The 17,875-nt window shown below is 40.2% G+C and overlaps 1 protein-coding gene and 1 non-coding gene across 2 annotated transcripts; both read left to right on the top strand.

Moving 5' to 3' along the window:
- The first annotated feature begins 1,957 nt into the window (after positions 1-1,957).
- On the top strand, positions 1,958-8,321 carry LOC103980949 (transmembrane 9 superfamily member 2). Its single transcript, XR_010493138.1, has 10 exons — positions 1,958-2,150; positions 2,983-3,023; positions 3,138-3,720; positions 3,812-3,949; positions 4,023-4,179; positions 4,265-4,755; positions 5,775-5,864; positions 5,966-6,183; positions 7,550-7,586; positions 7,888-8,321. It is a non-coding gene; the product is annotated as a transmembrane 9 superfamily member 2 (transcript).
- Positions 8,322-11,349: 3,028 nt separating this feature from the next.
- LOC135628419 (transmembrane 9 superfamily member 2-like) lies at positions 11,350-16,246 on the top strand. Its single transcript, XM_065135055.1, has 7 exons — positions 11,350-11,554; positions 12,388-12,428; positions 12,541-13,123; positions 13,215-13,352; positions 13,426-13,582; positions 13,668-14,152; positions 15,749-16,246. Exons 1-7 carry the CDS (start codon positions 11,418-11,420, stop codon positions 15,966-15,968), a joined length of 1,761 nt encoding a protein of 586 aa, XP_064991127.1. The 5' UTR covers positions 11,350-11,417; the 3' UTR covers positions 15,969-16,246.
- Positions 16,247-17,875: the final 1,629 nt, after the last annotated feature.

Here is a 17,875-nt window from a genome sequence, read left to right as displayed (position 1 = left end):
TATAAATACCAACGTATGAAGGAAACAACAATACATGGGATGAAAAATGAACTTTATTGTCGCCAATATTTGCATGAACATGAATTTTCTTTTCCTTCCAGTATTATGATATACATGAACAAACAACATTTTCCATACAAGCTGCATCGACTACTGCTCCAGCCACGAGATCATTGCCGAATCCACAGGTGTGTCATCGGACTTCATGAGGGCATCAATCTCTCGCATGAAGTCGTCGACATCAACTACGTTCTCCGTCTGCTCACACCCAACAAATTCGTTCGACGATGACGACGAAACCGCTTCGGCCGTGGTCGAATCTGTGCCGGTGCCGGTGCCATCAGAAATCAACGAGGCTTGCAACGCTTTCGGGGTTGTCGAGCGAGCATCGTCCACGCACGCCATTTGTTCCGTAGTCGATGCAGCGAAGGTGTCATCGGACATCAGGAAGGCATGGACCTCTTCCAGGCTCCAAAAGAAGGGATCGTCGGTGAAGTACATCTTCTCACACGCGACCAAGTCGATCGACGACGATGACGTGGAAACCTCTACGACCATGGTCGAATCAATTCGAGTGTCATCGGGCATCAAGCGAGGATCGACAAGGCCTGACGGCGAGGCCTTCGGGATGGTATTCGAGGCTGTGTCGGTGTCATCCGACATCAAGGAGGCTTCAACCTCTCGGGTGAAGAAAGCATCGTCGATGCAGTTCTGTTCATCGCCAAGATCGACCGACGGCGAAGGCGAAGCCAAGAATGCTTCGAGTTCTTCCACAGTTATCAAGGGCTCACCTCCGCCGACATCCGTTGACGATAGAGCGGCGGATGGGACTCCGGCTTCGTTCGGTGCAACTGAGTCGACCGAGGAAAGACGACTCTCCGGGGGTGTCACAGGACGAGCCGATATGGGATGTTGCACCACCGCGGTTGGAGGTGGTGAGACGTCGGACTGCAATGAATGTGCTGGCTTCTTTGAGAGAGTCGATGCTTTTGCTGAGAGAGCAGAAGATTCCTCTCTATTTCTCTTCTGCCCAACGAGGCTGCCGCCGGAGACCGTCTCTGTCGCGGCCTCCGTGAACGTCGACTCAACCTTTTTGATGAAATTGCCGCCGGAGATGGCATGATGCGAACTCTTCTTAACGTGACAGAGAACTCGTCTCTCGAAGCCCGGGGAACACATCTCATACTCGTACATTACCCACCCGGAGTTTTTCCGCCGGCCATCGTTGAAGGAGAGGAAGCTCTTTCGTCCCACCACCATCTCGCGCCCGTCGACGATGGACTTGACGGGTTCTTGCTTTTTGTTCAGAGTCCAAGAACCGGTGCCGGCCCTTCGATCGACGCGCGAGCCGCCGCTGTTCTTGGGCTTGCGCTCAGCAAAGAAATAGCCCTCCTGTCGATCGCTGAAGAGAAGATTCCATGGCTCGGTGCCGTAGACATCGGCGAAGGCGACAGCGCGGCTAGGGAGCGGTGTCCCGGCAATGCAGTTGGCGAGGTAGTCGACCACGAGTTCCTCCGCCGTGGGAAGGAACCTGTAACCACTCGGAACGACGTCGACGGGATCCATGGACGACTAAAAACGGTTTCTTGACGAAGAGAGGTGAGGAAATCAACTAGGAGGAGGAGAAGGAGAATGGAACAGAGGAGAGGCAAGAGGCAGGCGAGAAGACAGAGCGAGAGTGGGAGAGGAGAGGGATACGACTATATAGGCAATGGCCGCGCGGGATTGGACAGATTCGATTCTTGAATCGAATCCAAGAAGCGTGTTTCCTGTTCTGTAAGCCCCCAAATTAATTAGACTAATTAGAATTTATCGTTGCATTATGTATATATATATATAATTAGAAATGGACTCTCGCACGTGCCTATCCACCAGCGAGCCGATCGCCCCCTTCGGTCTTCCTCGGCTCGGGAACGAAGGTGAGCATCGGTTAGAAAGCCTCAGCGAAATGTATGGATTTGAGGGCTGATTTGGAGTTTTATTTGATCGATTTCAGGTTCGAGGATCTTGAAGATGGAGTTATCTACGTTCGTTCTTCTCGTAATGGCTTGTGGTTTGAGGGTGGGAGCTGATGGAACCAATCATAGGTACAAAGAGGGTGATCATGTACCCCTATATGCCAATAAGGTCGGACCTTTCCACAACCCCAGGTGATTTCCTTTCGATTCTTGCGTCATTATCGGTTTCGAATTCCTCCTTCGTCGCTGAATTTGCTTTTTTATTTTGCGCATCATTTGAAGCGAATAGATCTTTGTCTGCGTCCCTTGCTTTTCTTCAAGAATGCGATCATCTGTTTGCTTGTTTTGTGATTTAGAATGAACGCAGGATCATGATTCGCTTTTGTAGTTTCATTTTATTTCTCTTAGTCGGTGGTTTTTGTTTTATCGATCGAAATACCCAAGTCTCCATTAAGCGTCAAAGCTAAAAATCGTCTTTGATTTCGCATGCTTCGTGTTTTCGTCGCTCCGATCGTTTACTGTTTCGCAAGCTTATTTTGATTCGCGTGGATTGTTGCTTTCTCATTAAATAAGTCAAATTCCGCATTCAAGAATAGGGATTTGTGATATTGGATCATGTCAAAGATTAAAAGATTTCCCGCTTTGGCATGCTTCTTGATATCTGAGTCCGATCAAGCAAAGCTAATTTTTGAGTGCTTCATGTTTTAGCAGTGTTTCCAATCCTTTACTATCGATTGTTATTTTGGTTTCTCAATAGTTTCTTTTGTGAAAAACCAAACTCTATTAAATCTCAGGGATTTTATACTTTGGTGTGCTTCATATTGTAGTGGTATCAGTTCTGCTGGTTGGATTGTTAGGTCGCTTGTTAATAGCCTTATAGATTACCAGGCCCTGATAATTCTGCTGCCTTTGACCCTGTGTTTGGCATTTTTTAATGATACTCTTGTTTTAGGATATTTATCATTTACTTTTAACATTTCAGTGTTTCTTGAATGTGACAGTCATTTCCCTTTTGCATCTGCAGCGATACATATCGTTACTATGACTTGCCATTCTGCTCACCAGGTTATTCACTGATCCTTACTGTTCCATCGACTTCTGAGCTGCATGAGTCTGTTAGCAACACTATTTATACGTCTGTTAGTGTGTACAACTCTTTATAAAACTTTGTTGATTTAGAGCATGTTACCGAAAAGACGGAATCCCTTGGGGAAGTTCTAAATGGTGATCGTTTGGTCGATGCACCGTACGAATTAGATTTTCTGGAGGAGCAGCAGTCAAACTCTCTTTGTAAAAATAACTTGTCAAATGAAGATGTTGCAAAGTTCAGACATGCTGTATCAAAGGACTATTACTTTGAAATGTATTATGATGAGCTGCCTTTATGGGGTTTCCTGGGCAAGATTGAGGGGGTCAAGTCTGATTCGGGCAAAGACAAGTACTTTTTCTTTAAACACATCCACTTCAATATCCTTTACAATGATGATCGGGTCATGGAGATCAATGTACAAACGGACCCCAATATTAATGTGGATATCTCGGAGGATAGGAAATTGGATATCGAGTTTTTATAGTCTGTGACATGGAAAAATACTGACATATCTTTTGAAGAAAGGATGGCAAAGTACTCGAGGACATCCTCTATGCCTCAACATTTAGAGATTCATTGGTTCTCAATTGTTAATTCATGTGTGACTGTCCTTCTTCTGACTGGGTTTCTTGCTACGATTCTCATGCGTGTGCTCAAAAATGATTTTGTAAAGTAAGATATATAGACTCCATGGTTTTCATTTTGAAGCATATTTCCTTATGTTCACTATTTCATCTGCCACTAAAATACTATCATCATGAAGATATTATCTCATTGAGGAGTCTCTTGAAGATCAAGAGGATTCTGGATGGAAATATATCCATGGAGACGTCTTCCGATTTCCAAAGTACAAGTCTTTGTTTTCAGCTATTATTGGTTCTGGAACTCAGCTCCTAGTGCTGTAAGAGCTCTCACTAACCTCTTCTAATGCTGATTTTTGTTAATATCATCTGATGCTTTTGTCTCATGACTAGTACAATGTTCATCTTCCTTCTTGCACTTGTTGGTGTGTTCTACCCATACAATCGGGGAGCCCTTGACACAGCTCTTGTTGTCTTCTATGCTCTGAATTCTGGTATCGCTGGTTACACAGCGAGCTCCTTCTATATGCAGCTCTAAGGGACTAATTGGGTAAGAAGTAACTTCAGCATTAATTTCTAGTCATACCACTTGTAGACTGCATGGGTTAATTATCTTTGCCTCTATTTGACTGCAGGTGAGGAATTTGTTGTTGACTGGCTGCTTATTTTGTGGTCCCTTGTTCTTGACATTCTTCTTCCTGAACACTGTTGCTATTACATATAGCGCAACTGCAGCTCTGCCATTTGGAACCATCCTTGTGATTCTACTTATATGGGCATTGGTTACTTCCCCTTTGCTCATATTGGGTTGGGTTGCTGGTAAAAACAGCAAAACTGAATTCCAAGCTCCATGCCGTACCAACACGTACCCAAGAGAAATTCCTGAATTGGCATGGTATCGAGGCACCATACCTCAGATGGCAATGACAGGATTCCTTCCTTTTAGTGCCATCTATGTAGAAGTAGAACTCTACTATATATTTGCTAGAGTGTGGGGTCACAACATATATACAATATATAGTATGCTTTTTATTGTTTTCGTCATTCTTATAATTGGCACAGTGTTCATCACTGTTGCATTGACATATTTCCAACTTGCAGCAGAGGATCATGGGTGGTGGTGGAGGTAAGTATCTGGCCTTCTCTTTTGTACTAGATAATTCTACCATTCAGTTGGTCTAGCAAAGACACTGCAGTCTGTTTTTGCATCTTGAAACTGTTATGCTTGAACATATTTGTAAATGCGGTACCTCTTTTGTCATTTAGTTGTCTTGAGTCAAGGGTTCTTTGAATCATGGCATACATTAAGGTTTTATTTCAGTTCATCTTTCAAGAACTTCTAGTGCTATTTCATTCATTTTAATTGACACGGTTTACAAGAGTTTCCATGGGCTTCATGTTTTCGTCTATCATGTGGGTAGTAGATAACTAGATATACCTTATTCTTTTCCTTTGTTTCCTCCATACATTGTGTGTTAATCTTTAATTCATATCCCATAAGAATTTAATCGAGTCAACCTAACAGAAGTGTCTCTGGTGAAGAACTAACTTTTCAATATTGCAACCACTTGGAGATTCCTTTGTGTTGAACAACGACCCCTCTTATTATTATTGATATTGTCTTCTAAACAGAAAAACCTTATGGAAATGAATGAACTCTTGTCTTAAATTAAAATTAGATTTCTATCCACCTGTACGAAAACCAAGTCCGCTAATTCGGAAGACATTGCCGCTCTGCTATCTTTTATATTTGCCAGATTAAATGAAAAAAGAATGAAAAGTGCGCTGCAGCTGATCATATGTTTGATGGTCAGAGTTTTACCCGATTGAATGCTTTTTTTCATCATCCTAAGTGAATGGCTAATTAAATGCCAATATCTTACTGATTTTCGATGATTCATTGGTTGTCAAAGCTGGAAATGGATTTGATGAGAGGATTTCATATATATGATTCAAAGAGTTATAAACGCTTGCATATTAGGAGAAGCTTTCATGATTTAGCCTTATCTAAAGCTGTATATCTAATGCAATATTAAAAACCTTAAGAGACACATCAAATTTCGGATGTGGATATTAGTTACTTGAGTGGAGGACACTATCGCAATCCAACAATTATCCATTGATCAATTCCTATTGGAATCTTAGGAAAAATGCATTAGTTGGAAGGAAACTTGTGCTACGAAGGACTTGTAATTGCTATGGTTATGGTGCCAAACAAAATCAACTTTTTAGCAGGTAACTCCCGACATGTCAACATTTTCTCCATTCATGAAGATGTGATTACATTTGTTTTAGCATATATGTAATACTTATTCATCATATTTTCTGAATAACAGTAATCATAAGTGGAGGTCACAGCTGTGTATGACAGAGAATTACAAGCTTTTAGATCTTTCGGACTTCCTAATCTATGTCATGTCATCTGAGGAGCTTGAGGATGTATATACGAAAATCAACCTTGCTGTTTCTGACTAGAACCATAATAGAATGGTGTCCCATATGCTGCAGAAATCTTGTATTAGCTGACTGCTGAGTAGCACAGCTCACAATAAAGGTTGCTGCTCTATATAATTTTATTTATTAATTGCTAGTGAAAAAAGTTTTATAATTTTATTTGTTAGTAGCACAGCACACCCACAAACTGATGTTCAGACATAAGTAACTAATAGAACTTTTGGAAACTTGATTCGTTGTATATGTGGTGACAAACCAAGACAATGAGGTTTCACCCTCGCACAAACTGAATTTGCCTATAACAGCATAATTCATAGTTTTATTGTAGCGTCACCGTTCTCTATTGTTTACAAGAAAGTGCCGAAGCATGTTCTAAATTTAGTTTGCCTACAAAAAACTCTTGATATGTGTGTAGCAGCTAACAACATGGCTGAGCAAATATAATCAACCCAAGCTAATGTGAAGAAGTTGAAAGCTACTATTGCCAGGTACAAGGAAGCAGTTGATAAGCACAGCCGCACAGGAGAGAGAAAGTGTTCGAGGAAAGAAATATAGTTATGGTGTACATGCGAAAAGATAGATTTCCCATAGGCACTTACAACAAATTAAAGTCGAAGAAGTATGGTCCCCATAAATTCTTAAAGAAAATTAATAACAATGCTTATGTGATTGATTTACCAGATGATTGGGGAATTTCAAAGACCTTCAATGTTGTAGACTTATATGAATTTTTTTCAAATGAGAATCCATTGTATTCAGATATAAACTCGAGGATGAGATTTTTCTCAATTAGAGGTGATTAGTACGGAACAAGTAGAAGGAGACTATTTTCCAAGAGCCTAAGGCTACCCACTTATCACTTTTTTTATCCCACATTGTTAATTTTTATGTTTTTTTCAATTATCTCACACTGTTAGTTGGTTAGTTTTCTAAGGCCTAGAACTAGTATAAATGATGACCTCCTCTAAGCCTATGGAATAATAAAAATATGACAATATCTTCAAGTATTGTAAATGTTTTCTCCACGGTAAGGAGTTGATTTTCCTCATCCTCCCTTATAAGGTTAGTTTACTAGAATCCTTTATAGTAGTAATTTCTTAATTTTGTTTCTGTTCTATGTCAAATCATTATATCGGTTTATATCAGGTTGGAAGGCGACAAAGGTGTTTATAATAATGTTTATGTAATTATTTGATGATTAGCAGTATTCAAGTATCTGTGAAGAAGTATATGAATATATCACAACATATCAATAGCAAAACTCAAGAAAAGTTGAATGTTTATAAACAATTTGAAGATTTTTTATGGAATGTGTTCAATATTATGCTTGTTTTGCATCCTCCAAAATTTTCTTTCAAAGCATAGGAAGCAGAAAATAAGTCACTTGTTTATTGACTTATTCTTTGTGTTTTCGTTGCTTTAGAAGTATTATATAATGGTGTTTGCTTTCTTGTTGTAACATGCAGATATGACTATTCAGGATATGGAGCATCTATTGGTAAGGTAGGCTATTTTCTTGAGATAAATAGTTTGCTGAGGGTGATCTAAATTTTTTGGGTGGGGGGTTTTTGGAGGAGGGGGAGTGGGGTGGTGGGTTGGGGTTTGGGGTGCCAGTGGGACTCTCAATCAAAACCAGTCTTGTTGCAAGTGTTTTTGTTTCTATGTGATCTAGATTTGGGAGAGCCATCGAGACATTTATGCTAAGTTTTGTTAGTATTTTTAGTATTTTGTTATTCATTGGATTTCCAAGGACTCATTTCAATTTTTGTGATCTTGTGTTTCCTTTCATTGTCTAACTTTCTAGGTTTGCACAGCCGTCGAATTAATCTACCATGCATTTCTATATGGTGTTTAGCCAAGCGAATACCACACATAAGCAGATATCGAGACAGTGTACCAGTGTCTGCAAACAGAATATGGAGCCGGTCAGGAAGATTTGATCTTGTATGGCCAATCTGTCGGTTGCGGTCCCACATTGCATTTGGCAGCTCACTTGCCGAGACTGTGAGGCGTAGTACTTCACAGTGCTATACTGTCAGGTCTTCGTGTGGTTTGCCATTTGAAATTCTCGTTCTGCTTTGACATTTATAAAGTGTGCCTCTTGCTTTGAGTCTTTGACCACAATCTTTTTACTCGTACTCTTAGATTGGTCAGTGATTTTAGCTACTAATTGGTCTGCCTTTTGATGCAGAACATTGACAAAATTAAAAAGGTCAAGTGCCCAGTTTTTGTAATTCATGTAAGTGCTTTGTCTTAATTTCATCACCTTTTGTCCTGCAAACAACCGGTGGCTTGATTCTTTCTGTTGAGAAGAATTTAAAAGCTTTCTTTGTGAAATAGTAGCATTTAAATCCTTAACAATGCTGATGTAGATTGACTTTGGTTGATGTTTTTCCATTGTATAAGAACTTTCGAACTTATACAAGAAGATCCGGCTGCCCACGGAGAGGATGTCTGATGGTGCAAGTTTATTCGGGAAATGGAGAACCTCACGACTGCAACCCGGCTCAAGAAGATCCGGCAAACTCTCAAACTCCCTGCCAAAGCTGTCGCAACCACCAGCTCCACCACCTTCACGACCAACTGTTGCTGCCAAATTAGATGCTGGAAACCCGATTGCTGGAGTTGCCCACGGAGAGGATGTCTGATGGTGCGATGCTCCAAGGGATCTGCATACCTGTGCAACTGGTGTTGTGGAGATTGGCATTGATGGTGGCATCCTCTGCACAGATTTGCTCAAACTTCTAAACCTGTCTATTGTATCGAAACATTAAAGAAGGCAATCGGACTATCGTTGGTGTGCGAATTAAGAGAATAGATACCAGTTTTTTTTAACTGAACTTCACTGATTATCTCTATGCTGTTGAAATATCAATTTGTTGGTATTATGTAGTCATTGCCAATTTGGCGATGGTATGCATATGCTGCTAAATATATGCAAGATTATGAGAGGAAATGGTGTGCACAAAATCTATTTCAATACAGTTGCCAGCTCTGTTGTTCTCTTTTTCTTGATCATTCAAGTTTTAAAGTGATGTCAATGAACAATCAAATACACTGTTCAGCTACAGGAGGGCTTCATCAGTATCCTTTAAATCTCCACAATAACAACATCATGGATCACATAAAAATGATTTACTGGATGATGATGGTTAGTAGAAGTCAATATTTGGTGACAGCAATCATCCAAATGTCTGACTTTGATATATGGTCAACCGACCCATGACTGTTTCTCCCTGAGGACGGTGACCAACTATGATATGTTGATGCATGAGGACGAGACAGTGATATCTCAAATTATGAGTTCATTAGCTACACCATTTCATATAAACAGCAACGTATAAAGGAAACAACAATACATGGGATGAAAATTGAACTTTATTGTCGCCAATATTTGCATGAACATGAATTTTCTTTTCCTTCCAGTATTATGATATACATGAACAAACAACATTTTCCATACAAGCTTTCCAAGCTATTGCTCCAGCCACGAGATCATTGCCGAATCCACAGGTGTGTCATCGGACTTCATGAGGGCATCAATCTCTTGCATGAAGTCGTCGACATCAACTACGTTCTCCGTCTGCTCACACCCAACAAATTCGTTCGACGATGACGACGAAACCACTTCGGCCGTGGTCGAATCAGTGCCGGTGCCATCAGAAATCAACGAGGCTTGCAACGCTTTCGGGGTTGTCGAGCGAGCATCGTCCACGCACGCCATTTGTTCCGTAGTCGATGCAGCGAAGGTGTCATCGGACATCAGGAATGCATGGACCTCTTCCAGGCTCCAAAAGAAGGGATCGTCGGTGAAGTACATCTTCTCACACGCGACAAAGTCGATCGACGACGATGACGAGGAAACCTCTACGACCGTGGTCGAATCAATTCGAGTGTCATCGGGCATCAAGCGAGGATCGACAAGGCCTGACGGCGAGGCCTTCGGGATGGTATTCGAGGCTGTGTCGGTGTCATCCGACATCAAGGAGGCTTCAACCTCTCGGGTGAAGAAAGCATCGTCGATGCAGTTCTGTTCATCGCCAAGATCGACCGAGGGCGAAGGCGAAGCCAAGAATGCTTCGAGTTCTTCCACAGTTATCAAGGGCTCACCTCCGCCGACATCCGTTGACGATAGAGCGGCGGATGGGACTCCGGCTTCGTTCGGTGCAACTGAGTCGACCGAGGAAAGACGACTCTCCGGGGGTGTCACAGGACGAGCCGATATGGGATGTTGCACCACCGCGGTTGGAGGTGGTGAGACGTCGGACTGCAATGAATGTGCTGGCTTCTTTGCGAGAGTCGATGCTTTTGCTGAGAGAGCAGAAGATTCCTCTCTATTTCTCTTCTGCCCAACGAGGCTGCCGCCGGAGACCGTCTCTGTCGCGGCCTCCGTGAACGTCGACTCAACCTTTTTGATGAAATTGCCGCCGGAGATGGCATGATGCGAACTCTTCTTAACGTGACAGAGAACTCGTCTCTCGAAGCCGGAGGAACACATCTCATACTCGTACATGACCCACCCGGAGTTTTTCCGCCGGCCATCGTTGAAGGAGAGGAAGCTCTTTCGTCCCACCACCATATCGCGCCCGTCGACGATGGACTTGACGGGTTCTTGCTTTTTGTTCAGAGTCCAAGAACCGGTGCCGGCCTTTCGATCGACGCGCGAGCCGCCGCTGTTCTTGGGCTTGCGCTCAGCAAAGAAATAGCCCTCCTGTCGATCGCTGCAGAGAAGATTCCACGGCTCGGTGCCGTAGACATCGGCGAAGGCGACAGCGCGGCTAGGGAGCGGTGTCCCGGCAATGCAGTTGGCGAGGTAGTCGACCACGAGTTCCTCCGCCGTGGGAAGGAACCTGTAACCACTCGGAACGACGTCGACGGGATCCATGGACGACTAAAAACGGTTTCTTGACGAAGAGAGGTGAGGAAATCAACTAGGAGGAGGAGAAGGAGAATGGAACAGAGGAGAGGCGAGAGGCAGGCGAGAAGACAGAGCGAGAGTGGGAGAGGAGAGGGATACGACTATATAGGCAATGGCCGCGCGGGATTGGACAGATTCGATTCTTGAATCGAATCCAAGAAGCGTGTTTCCTGTTCTGTAAGCCCCCAAATTAATTAGACTAATTAGAATTTATCGTTGCATTATGTATATATATATATATAATTAGAAATGGACTCTCGCACGTGCCTATCCACCAGCGAGCCGATCGCCCCCTTCGGTCTTCCTCGGCTCGGGAACGAAGGTGAGCATCGGTTAGAAAGCCTCAGCGAAATGTATGGATTTGAGGGCTGATTTGGAGTTTTATTTGATCGATTTCAGGTTCGAGGATCTTGAAGATGGAGTTATCTACGTTCGTTCTTCTCGTAATGGCTTGTGGTTTGAGGGTGGGAGCTGATGGAACCAATCATAGGTACAAAGAGGGTGATCATGTCCCCCTATTTGCCAATAAGGTCGGACCTTTCCACAACCCCAGGTGATTTCCTTTCGATTCTTGCGTCATTATCGGTTTCGAATTCCTCCTTCGTCGCTGAATTTGCTTTTTTATTTTGCGCATCATTTGAAGCGAATAGATCTTTGTCTGCGTCCCTTGCTTTTCTTCAAGAATGCGATCATCTGTTTGCTGGTTTTGTGATTTAGAATGAACGCAGGATCATGATTCGCTTTTGTAGTTTCATTTTATTTCTCTTAGTCGGTGGTTTTTGTTTTATCGATAGAAATACCCAAGTCTCCATTAAGCGTCAAAGCTAAAAATCGTCTTTGATTTCGCATGCTTCGTGTTTTCGTCGCTCCGATCGTTTACTGTTTTGTAAGCTTATTTTGATTCGCGTGGATAGTTGCTTTTTCATTAAATAAGTCAAATTCCGCATTCAACATTAGGGATTTGTGATCTTGGATCATGTCAAAGCTTAAAAGATTTCCCGCTTTGGCATGCTTCTTGATTTCTGAGTCCGATCAGTCAAAGCTAATTTTTGAGTGCTTCATGTTTTAGCAGTGTTTCCAATCCTTTACCATCGATTGTTATTTTGGTTTCTCAATAGTTTCTTTTATGAAAAACCAAACTCTATTAAATCTCAGGGATTTTATACTTTGGTGTGCTTCATATTGTAGTGGTATCAGTTCGGCTGGTTGGATTGGGAGGTCGCTTGTTAATAGCCTTATAGATTACCAGGCCCTGTTAATTCTGCTGCCTTTGACCCTGTCTTTGGCATTTTTTTAATGATGCTTTTGTTTTAGGATATTTATCATTTACTTTTAACATTTCAGTGTTTCTTGAATGTGACAGTCATTTCCCTTTTGCATCTGCAGCGAGACATATCGTTACTATGACTTGCCATTCTGCTCACCAGGTTATTCACTTATCCTTACTGTTCCATCGACATCTGAGCTGCTTGAGTCTGTTAGCAACACTATTTATGTTTGTTAGTGTGTACAACTCTTTACAAAACTTTGTTGATTTAGAGCATGTTACCGAAAAGACGGAAGCCCTTGGGGAAGTTCTAAATGGTGATCGTTTGGTCGATGCACCGTACGAATTAAATTTTCTGGAGGAGCAGCGGTCAAAGTCTCTTTGTAAAAAAAACTTGTCAAAAGAAGATGTTGCAAAGTTCAGACATGCTGTATCAAAGGACTATTACTTTGAAATGTATTATGATGATCTGCCTTTATGGGGTTTTCTGGGCAAGATTGAGGAGGTCAAGACTGATTCGGGCAAAGACAAGTACTTTCTCTTTAAACACATCCACTTCAATATCCTTTACAATGATGATCGGGTCATAGAGATCAATGTACAAACAGACCCCAATATTAATGTGGATATCTCGGAGGATAGGAAATTGGATGTCGAGTTTTTATATTCTGTGACATGGAAAAATACTGACATATCTTTTGAAGAAAGGATGGCAAAGTACTCAAGGACATCCTCTATGCCTCAACATTTAGAGATTCATTGGTTCTCAATTGTTAATTCATGTGTGACTGTCCTTCTTCTGACTGGGTTTCTTGCTACGATTCTCATGCGTGTGCTCAAAAACGATTTTGTAAAGTAAGATATATAGACTCCATGGTTTTCATTTTGAAGCATATTTCCTTATGTTCACTATTTCATCTGCCACTAAAATACTATCATCATGAAGATATTCTCTCATTGAGGAGTCTCTTGAAGATCAAGAGGATTCTGGATGGAAATATATCCATGGAGACGTCTTCCGATTTCCAAAGAACAAGTCTTTGTTTTCAGCTATTATTGGTTCTGGAACTCAGCTCCTAGTGCTGTAAGAGCTCTCACTAACCTCTTCTAATGCTGATTTCTGTTAATATCATCTGATACTTTTGTCTCATGACTAGTACAATGTTCATCTTCCTTCTTGCACTTGTTGGTGTGTTCTACCCATACAATCGGGGAGCCCTTTACACAGCTCTTGTTGTCATCTATGCTCTGACTTCTGGTATCGCTGGTTACACTGCGAGCTCCTTCTATATGCAGCTCGAAGGGACTAATTGGGTAAGAAGTTGCTTCAGCATTAATTTCTCGTCATACCACTTGTAGTCTGCATGGGTTAATTATCTTTGCCTCTATTTGACTGCAGGTGAGGAATTTGTTGTTGACTGGCTGCTTATTTTGTGGTCCCTTGTTCTTGACATTCTTCTTCCTGAACACTGTTGCTATTACATATAGCGCAACTGCAGCTCTGCCATTTGGAACCATCCTTGTGATTCTACTTATATGGGCATTGGTTACTTCCCCTTTGCTCATATTGGGTGGGGTGACTGGTAAAAACAGCAAAACTGAATTCCAAGCTCCATGCCGTACCAACAAGTACCCAAGAGAAATTCCTGAATTGGCATGGTATCGAGGCACCATACCTCAGATGGCAATGGCAGGATTCCTTCCTTTTAGTGCCATCTATGTAGAACTCTACTATATATTTGCTAGCGTGTGGGGTCACAAAATATATACAATATATAGTATCCTATTTATTGTTTTCATCATTCTTATAATTGTCACAGCGTTCATCACTGTTGCATTGACATATTTCCAACTTGCAGCAGAGGATCACGGGTGGTGGTGGAGGTAAGTATCTGGCCTTCTCCATTCTACTAGATAATTCTACCATTTAGTTGGTCTAGCATAGACACTGCAGTCTGTTTTGCCATCTTGAAACTATCGTGCTTGAACATATTTGTAAATGTTGTACCTCTTTTGTCATTTAGTTGTCTTGAGTCGAGAGTTTTTTGAATCATGGCATACATTAAGGTTTTATTTCAGTTCATCTTTCAAGAACTTCTAATGTTATTTCATTCATTTTAATTGACACAGTTTACAAGAGTTTCCATGGGCTTCAAGTTTTCGTCTATCATGTGGGTAGTAGATAACTAAATATACCTTATTCCTTTCCTTTGTTTCCTCCTCCATACCTTGTGGGTTCATTTTTAATTCATATCCCTTAAGAATTTAATCATGTCAACCTAACAGAAGTCTCTGGTGAAGAACTAACTTTTCAATATTGCAACCACACGGAGATTCCTTTTAGTTGAACAATGACCCCTCTTATTATTATTGATATTGTCTTCTAAACAGAAAAACCCTATGGAAATGAATGAACGCCTGTCTTAAATTAAAATTAGATTTCTATCCACCTCTACGAAAACCAAGTCCACTAATTCGGAAGACATTGCCGTTCTGGTATCTTTTAAATTTGCTAGATTAAATGGAAAAAGAATTAAAAGTGCGCTGCAGCTGATCATATGTTTGATGGTCAGAGTTTTACCTGATTGAATGCTTTGTTTCCTCATCCTAAGTGAATGACTAATTAGATGCCAATATCATACTGATTTTCGATGATTGATTGGTTGTCAAAGCTGGCAATGGACATGATGAGAGGATTTCATAGATATGCACCAAAGAGTTATAAACATTTGCATATTAGGAGCAGCTTACATGATTTAACCTTATCTGAAGCTGTATATCTAATGCAATATTAAAACCTAATAGACAGATCAAATTTCTGATGAGGATATTAGTTACTTGAGTGGAGGACACTGTGGCAATCCAACAATTGTACATTGATCAATTTCTATTGGAATCTTAGGAAAAATGCATTAGATGGAAGAAAACTTGTGCTGCGAAAGACTTGTAATTGTTAAGGTTATAGTGCCATACAAAATCAACTTTTTTCAGGTAACTTCCAACATGTCAACATTTTCTCCAATCATGAAGATGTGATTACAATTGTTTGAACATAAATGTAATACTTATTCATCATATTTTCTGAATAACAGTAATCATAAGTGGAGGTCACAACTATGCATGACAAAGAACTAAAAGCTTTTAGATCTCTCGGTCATACTAATCTATGTCATGTAATCTGGGGGGGCTCGAGGGTGTATATATGAAAATAAACCTTGCTGTTTCTGACCAAAACCGTAATAGAAAGGTGTCCTATATGCTGCTGAAATCTTGTATTATCTGACTGCTGAGTGCAAATAGCTGGATCAGTTTTTATACAACATCTCAAAATAAAGGTTGCCGCTCTGTATAATTTTATTTGTTATTTGCTAATGAAAAAAGTTCTACAGTCATTTATCCCTTATCTTCCTTTACATGCATAATGTAAAGACCATCTGATGTTGATTCTTCAGTCTTAAAACATCACATTATCTTCTGCAGGTCTGTTCTTTGTGGAGGCTCCACCGGCGTATTCATCTTCTTCTACTGCATATACTACTATCACGCGAGATCAGACATGTCGGGCTTCATGCAAACATCATTCTTTTTTGGTTACATGACTTGCATTTGTTATGGATTCTTCCTTATGCTCGGGACTGTCGGTTTTCGTGCTTCTTTGCTGTTCGTGCGACACATATATCGTTCCATCAAATGTGAGTAAAAAATTATGCTTTCTGCTGACAAAATTTCACAAGGGATCATATTGCAGCGACAGCGACCATATCGTGCCATCTGCTTTCTGCTTGTTGCGTGATTGTGAAGACTCATTAGCGCAACCTGGATGAGCGCAATCATTTTCACACATCAAGCTTGAAGCATTAACTTAGTCAACTGATGATGGACAATTAAAATTGTCTGTAGCCATCAATCAATTTGAATTTTACTCTGTATCAGAGATTCTCTATTCCTAAATGGTAATGTTCTGCACTTGGGAGGTCTTGTACTGGTATTTGTCACTGCATGTTCACATAATCAGATCTTTTGAAGACAGTAAATGACCACTTCATGTAGCCTCTCCAAGGAGTCAGTAGTCAACAACAAAGAAATGAGAACCCTTCGACTATTACTTGATTAATTTGATTTCAAGAAACTGTTCGACCATGTCAAAATCATGAAAATTTTTAGAATAATAATAATAATTTAAAGCATTAATTAAGATCTTAAGGTGTGGTGATCATATGCATTTAATATATTTTAAGATTTATCATTTTGGGAGTACCTTACCAAAGAACAAATACTCTCATCGCGTAATCTCGGTTTGTAAGGACTAGATGAGTCTACTATAGCTAGGCAGGCATTCGTTGATCTATCGAGTTAATGCGAGGGTTAATTTATCGAGCTAGTTCGTGATAAATGATGCTAAAATTATCCATCCAAAAAAATGTTGGTTAATGTTAATTTCAGTTTTGAAACTCCTAATGGTTCTAAAAGATAAGATATGAATAGCAAATGTGTCAACTATAGTAATCAGATTCTTCCATGAAACTACTTATTAATGTTGTTGGGACTATCACTACTAACCACAATAGAACATAATTTTATGGAAGTTTCTCTAAATAAAGATGCTGAAACACTTTCAAGCTTGATTACAGCTTCACAGCAGAAACTTCAAGTGTGTTTAAAGGCAGCAAATACTTCAAGATTGAGCAGTGATATCAGCAGATAAATAGGATGGATGGATCACAGCAACACTCATCAATAAGAAAGCAGCAGCAAAGAGCAGCAAGGCTACAAAATAAAACAATCAAGTGTGAGGGGAGAAATCATCACAAAAACCATAGGAAGTGATGTACATTTCACAAAAGAAATTACTGTAGCCAGTTTATTTTGTGATCTCATTTTTTTCATGCAGATCTATTGATCAAAATTATTATCTTCTAATTTGATTTGCCTTGTTTTAAGAAGCCAGATAGGGAAAAAATTATCCTTAGCAAAACCTGTGGGCATATATTTCCACTCTTACCTAATTTTAAAATAAGAAAAGTTTTGACTTTTTGCTCTAAAAGCATACTCTATAAGTGAATCAGCATTTACATTCCTGTCAAACAAATATAAGATGTTGGTGATTAAAATACCTCCAAATTATATAAAATTAACCTTTAGATAAAAAGATTTTTTTTACTTTAAAATAAAAATTCTTGCTCAAGAGTTTTAGCAATAGATGCTGTTGTTGTTACAATCAATATTGGAAGTGATACATATTTTGTTGCCAAAGGCAAAATTAGTGATGAAAATAAATATATTTTGTAGTTAGATCTTGATAAATAACCAGCAAAAATTATTCTGAAGTCATCTGTTAATATTATGCAACCATAGGAGCAACATAACCACTGTTTTGAGCATGCGAAAAATAACAGGAATTGGTGTTTAGCTAACAATTATATCAATGAAACAAAGTAAGAATTTTCAGCAACAACAACATTAGATCAATTTCTTATAGTTAAATAAAAAAATTGTTTTAGAAAACAACATTAGCAACTTCATCTCAACCAAAATATATGTTTGACAAATCAAAGTTACTCTTCTACCTAAAACCTCAATGACATTTCATCTTTGATCATCAGTTAA

Source organism: Musa acuminata, chromosome BXJ3-1, assembly GCF_036884655.1.
Source record: "Musa acuminata AAA Group cultivar baxijiao chromosome BXJ3-1, Cavendish_Baxijiao_AAA, whole genome shotgun sequence".
NCBI classification, from domain to species: domain Eukaryota; kingdom Viridiplantae; phylum Streptophyta; class Magnoliopsida; order Zingiberales; family Musaceae; genus Musa; species Musa acuminata.
Note: the sequence above shows the minus strand (reverse complement) of the source record. Positions and strands in the feature narration are given on the sequence as shown.

Excerpts from the sequence above, each read along its gene's own strand:
- LOC135628419 (XM_065135055.1), top strand. The coding sequence starts at position 11,418 with ATGGAGTTATCTACGTTCGTTCTTCTCGTAATGGCTTGTGGTTTGAGG. Across the intron at positions 13,583-13,667 it reads AGCTCGAAGGGACTAATTGG|GTGAGGAATTTGTTGTTGAC; the intron begins GTAAGAAGTTGC and ends ATTTGACTGCAG. Across the intron at positions 14,153-15,748 it reads GATCACGGGTGGTGGTGGAG|GTCTGTTCTTTGTGGAGGCT; the intron begins GTAAGTATCTGG and ends TATCTTCTGCAG.